General features: G+C 37.3%; 1 protein-coding gene across 1 annotated transcript; it reads left to right on the forward strand.

The window, feature by feature from the left end:
• Positions 1-953: 953 nt before the first annotated feature.
• Positions 954-5,756, forward strand: LOC306918659 (uncharacterized protein). The gene is made up of 2 exons (XM_079531545.1): positions 954-1,049; positions 4,603-5,756. The coding sequence occupies exons 1-2, from the start codon at positions 1,010-1,012 to the stop codon at positions 5,511-5,513; spliced, it is 951 nt and encodes a 316-aa protein (XP_079387671.1). The 5' UTR covers positions 954-1,009; the 3' UTR covers positions 5,514-5,756.
• Positions 5,757-5,973: the final 217 nt, after the last annotated feature.

Below are 5,973 nucleotides of genomic sequence, written 5' to 3' on the forward strand. Positions count from 1 at the left end.
TGTGTGCTGCAAGATTTGTGATGACTCAACTATAGAAATATTGAAGTTGATTACATTTGACATATTGTTGAACGCCCTGTGGGCTATATCAGTGAGATCAATAACTTTATAGACTGGTGTGATAATAGCCACCTTATGTTAAACACCACAACAACTAAAGAGATGTTCTTCAATCCAAATCCATGGTTATGAACGATTGTCTGCCTAACACACACACGCATGCAGCCATGCACGCACGCACGCAGGCAGGCAGGCAGGCAGGCAGGCACACACACACACACACACACACACACACACACACACACACACACACACACACACACATTAACTGTGCGTGAAAACACACTGTAGTAATGGATAAAGACATGCCTAAAATGAGGACACACCTTCTTGTTACCAAATCACTGAATGGTTTTACTGTTTACAATATAGTCACTGTCAATATTGTCTCTGTGTAGGTCAGTCAGTAGAGCTCCCGCCTTCGGTCCACAAGGTTGTGAGTTCAAATCCCGGTACCGACAACTCAGCTCGTCAGTCTCATTTGTGCATGTTGTTCTTATTGCGCATTGTTCTTCTTCTATCTTGGTCCCGCTTTATCGCTGCTTGCAGCTATATTTATAATTAATATCCACTTATTCAATATTGTTAGACTATACATATATTATCCAGATAGCCAGATACTCTATATTGGATATAGATAGATTCATATATTAAATATGAAGCTTACAAAGCAATCTCACAGTTAGCAGTTTATTTCTAGAATGTTGCATAGAGCATGACCTGGGGGAGGAGTCAGAGAGGGGTGGAGCACATGCAGCAGTTTGTTAGGTTGAGATTGGTGGCTGATGACTGTATTGTTCCACTCTTTGGCCAATCAACACCAAGCAGTTAGTGGTTCCACCTCAGGCTCTCCAGTATAAGAAGAGTTTGTAGTTGTTCTCCACAACTCCTCCAGGATATCTATACTTTCTGATCACATCTGACTGTGGACTCCAGACTTCAGCTGAAGATGAACTCTCTCAACACACCCAAGGATCATCAAGACCTCTGTAAGTTACTTACTGTGTCTATATGGATATACAGCATGCCATAAGGATGTTCTTTTTATCTAGTAATTTGTTTGTTTTGATTTATTTTAGCATTGACTACCGTTGTCATGTATTTTCTAAAATATAAAATGATTGTAGAATCGAATTATAAATGGATGCTAAATTGATAATAGGGTACATTAACTTAACACTATAGGTCTTGCTATTTGTGACGATTTGATCGAAGGACTGCCATTGGATTGTTTTGAATTTTCGTGAAAGCAGGGAATCATAGCTTCAAATTGACATATTGGTTGTTCAGTTTGACCCACCAGTTTTGGAGATATGTGACCACACGTGATATAGAGCCTGCCATCGCGGGGGTGGCAATTGTTGAGGACAGCTGAAAGACTATTTTCTTTGTCCTTTTTTATTTTTCTGTCTAAAATAATCTGAAGCTATATTATTATTCATGTCATGTTAGAGCAGGTCTGTAATAAATGTCAGAGCTGATATCGACATATAAATATGAAATAAATGCTTAAACATGTCACTATGTCTAATGTTATAACCATTGGGTTAACCAATGCTAACTAGACATACGGCTTCCCTGCTATAGTATGCAAATTCCGCTAAAATCCGCCTTTTTGTACACAATCGTTTTGGAAGATAATACTAGTCTTTTACTAACTGGCTAACAGAAATAGCACAGAAATAAGTATTAACAACGATATTTTGTAAAAAGTGTGTTTATTTTGGTCCGCCTAAAGCTAATTCATGCTAATGTTCCAGCTGGGGGCACTGTTGACCACAACAATGGAAAATGCGGAAATGGCTTCCTATTTCCAATAGCAGAAGAAGAAGACTCGAATGAATGTATTGTAAACATTGTAACATTATGTCACCATAACGTGGTTATTATTAGTTGCTTTGGAATGTACCTGCCATGAAAATTAAGGTCATAATAACGCAGATCGCATCGATATGTAATATAGCGCGATAATGTACTTGTTTTAGCTTACAGGATTGATATCAATATATTAGCTAAATGTAGCTAACGGCTATCATTGTGGGGTTGCCAGTTTCTGCGAGAGAAATAAGCAACCCGGTATATGAAAACAAGCCCAAAATAAGCGAAAATAGCGGATCTACATGCATACAAACAACACAAATCTTGTGTCTGGCATAAATTATTTTCAGATGGGGGTCTGCAGACAAATAATAATAATAACAGGCTAATGAAACAGAGGAATTAAGAGAAGAGCCAAGAGGGCACAATTTGTGCTGGGAGGGTTTGAGAGCAAACTGTCCTGTTGTCTGTTGGTTACTGTTTTTTTATTTATTGCATTCATATAGCTCTTTTATTTGTACTCATCTGGAACATTTACATAGGCCTAATTTATCTGCCACTGTTATTTTCCCTTTTTCATACTACAAAAGGCCAAATAAATACAGTAGCCTATTTTAAAAAGGAGAGATAACAGGCAAACGATCAAGATAACAACATTCTCTAATTGTGTAGACTTATTGTAAATTAAGTAATGCAGATGTTTAACAATTATGTATATCTTGAGAGTGTAAAATGAAACAAAATGGACCTTTTTAAGGTTTCTTTTTACACTTGATAGTTAAAGATCTAATAAGGGTCCACTTGGTTACCAACTCTCCATAATCAACTACACTTTAAAAACAAGCCCAAATAATCAACTACACTTTATTTTTGTCAAATACATTTGTATTAACAGGTTATAAATTATTATAAAATTGGTACAGTAGGCCTATGCATTATTTTTCTTTAGAAACAAGGCCAACTAATTATAATAAGCAGACATGGCAACACTGCTGGTTGACTAATGGAGTAATAAAGGGAAAACAGCGCCCCCTAAAGTCACAGATCACTGAACTAAAGCTTAGAAGTCCATTTTCTCTGCTTGGTCTTTTTTCCACTACTCCTGCAAGACATTTTTCTATAAGCCATATCTCCAAACCTGGTGGGTCAAACTGAACAACCAATATGTCAATTTGAAGCTATGATTCCCTGCTTTCACATGACATGAAAAAACGGAAATTCAAAAAAATCCAATGGCAGCCCCTCGGTCAAATCTGGTCACATATGGCGTATAGATAAATGTCTTGCAGGAGTAGTGGAAAAAAGACCAAGCAGAGAAAATGGACTTCTAAGCTTTAGTTCAGTGATCTGTGACTTTAGGGGGCGCTGTTTTCCCTTCATTCCTCCATTAGTCAACCAGCAGTGTTGCCATGTCTGCTTATTATAATTAGTTGGCCTTGTTTCTAAATAAAAATAATGCATAGGCCTACTGTACCAATTTTATAATTTATAACCTGTTAATACAAATGTATTTGACAAAAATAAAGTGTAGTTGATCATTTGGGCTTGTTTTTAAAGTGTAGTTGATTATGGAGAGTTGGTAACCAAGTGGACCCTTATTAGATCTTTAACTATCAAGTGTAAAAAGAAACCTTAAAAGGTCAATTATGTTTAATTTTACACTCTCAAGATATACATAATTGTTAAACATCTGCATTACTTAATTTACAATAAGTCTACACAATTAGAGAATGTTGTTATCTCTCCTTTTTTAAATGGGCTACTGTATTTATTTGGCATTTTGTAGTATGAAAAAGGGAAAATAACAGTGGCAGATAAATTAGGCCTATGTAAATGTTCCAGATGAGTACAAATAAAAGAGCTATATGAATGCAAAAAAAAAAACAGTAACCAACAGACAACAGGACAGTTTGCTCTCAAACTCTCCCAGCACAAATTGTGCCCTCTTGGCTCTTCTCTTAATTCCTGTTTCATTAGCCTGTTATTATTATTATTTGTCTGCAGACCCCCATCTGAAAATCATTTATGCCAGACACAAGATTTGTGTTGTTTGTATGCATATAGATCGGCTATTTTGGGCTTGTTTTCATATACCGGGTTGCTTATTTCTCTCGCAGAAACTGGCAACCCCGCAACGATAGTCGTTAGCTTCATTTAGCTAATATATTGATATCAATCCTGTAGCTAAAACAAGTACATTATCGCGCTATATTACATATCGATGCGATCTGCGTTATTATGACCTTAATTTTCATGGCAGGTACATTCCAAAGCAACTAATAATAACCACGTTATGGTGACATAATGTTACAATGTTTACATTACATTCATTCGAGTCTTCTTCTTCTGCTATTGGAAATAGGAAGCCATTTCCGCATTTTCCATTGTTGTGGTCACCAGTGCCCCCAGCTGGAACATTAGCATGAATTAGCTTTAGGCGGACCAAAATAAACACACTTTTTACGTTGTTAATACTTCTTTCTCTGCTATTTCTGTTAGCCAGTTAGTAAAAGACTAGTATTATCTTCCAAAATGATTGTGTACAAAAAGGCGGAATTTGCATACTTTAGCAGGGAAAAATAAAAAAGGACAAAGAAAATAGTTTTTCAGCTGTCCTCAACAGTTGCCACCCCCGCGATGGCAGTCCGTACATCGCGTGTGGTCACATTTTAAGTCCAGGAATGCCTCTAAACAACATTTCCTTTGTCTTTGTTTCCAATTCAGTGTTGCATCATCAGTCTGGCTTCCCTGTTCTACCAGAGGTGAATGAACAAAGAAGCTTGGCTAAGCCAAAATGCCACTGCTGTGATCAGTGTGGTAAACGCTTCCCTACAATGTCTAGCCTTAAAACACACCAGAGAATTCATACTGGAGAGAAACCCTATGGGTGTGATCAGTGTGGACAACACTTCTCTACAATGGGAAATCTTAAAACACACCAGAGAATTCACACTGGAGAGAAACCATATGGATGTGATCAGCACTTCTCTCAGTTGTCTGACCTTAAAAAACACCTGAGAATTCACACTGGAGAGAAACCCTATGGATGTGATCAATGTGGACAACACTTCTCTCGAATGTCAAGCCTTAAAACACACCAGAAAATTCATACTGGAGAGAAACCCTATGGATGTGATCAGTGTGGACAACATTTCTCTGAAATGTCCAGCCTTAAACGCCACCAGAGAATTCACACAGGAGAGAACCCCTATGGATGTGATCAGTGTGGGCAACACTTCTCTCAGTTGTCTGACCTTAAAAGACACCAGAGAATTCACACTGGAGAGAAACCCTATGGATGTGATCAATGTGGACAACACTTCTCTCACATGTCAAGCCTTAAAACACACCAGAAAATTCATACTGGAGATAAACCCTATGGATGTGATGAGTGTGGACAACACTTCTCTATAATGGGAAATCTTAAAACACACCAGAGAATTCACACTGGAGAGAAACCCTATGGATGTGATCAGTGTGATAAACGCTTCTCTCGAATGGACAGTCTTAAAACACACCAGAGAATTCACACTGGAGAGAAACCATATGGATGTGATGATTGTGGACAACACTTCTCTCAAATGGCACACCTTAAAAGCCACCAGAGAATTCACACTCGAGAGAAACCCAAATGATTTTTTGTTGTTGATTTTCTTATTGGACATTTTCAAGACATTTTAAATTAGACACATTGTCTGTGACAGGGAAGAAATTAGCACGTAATCACATTTTGTACATGCATGTGTAAGTATGGATGAAATAAAACGTGTTACAAAATACATATTGTGTACCTTCTTATATATTATGTCTACAGCCATTGGTCAAATATATGAAAGGAGTCACAGACGTCCATATACAAGCTTCCCATTGTATTTTCAAACACCATTTTAACCATGTTAGATTAATTGAACATATCCTGACGAAGACCCGAAGGGGTCGAAACGTTGTATCCTCTTCTCCATGAAATAAAAATGTTGAGCTCAAGGCCAGTGTGCGAACTACATCTCCTTTCATCAGATTCATTGAACACTGACATTGAGTGATTTTTATTACTTTTAATTCATTTTTTTATTTTCTAGTTTTTCTACTTTATGA

This window comes from Electrona antarctica (assembly GCF_951216825.1).
Source record: "Electrona antarctica genome assembly, contig: scaffold_461, whole genome shotgun sequence".
NCBI lineage: Eukaryota > Metazoa > Chordata > Actinopteri > Myctophiformes > Myctophidae > Electrona > Electrona antarctica.

Coding starts and splice junctions, on each gene's coding strand:
- LOC306918659 (XM_079531545.1), top strand. CDS start 1,010: ATGAACTCTCTCAACACACCCAAGGATCATCAAGACCTCT. Junction 1,050..4,602: donor CAAGGATCATCAAGACCTCT/GTAAGTTACTTA, acceptor TTTCCAATTCAG/TGTTGCATCATCAGTCTGGC.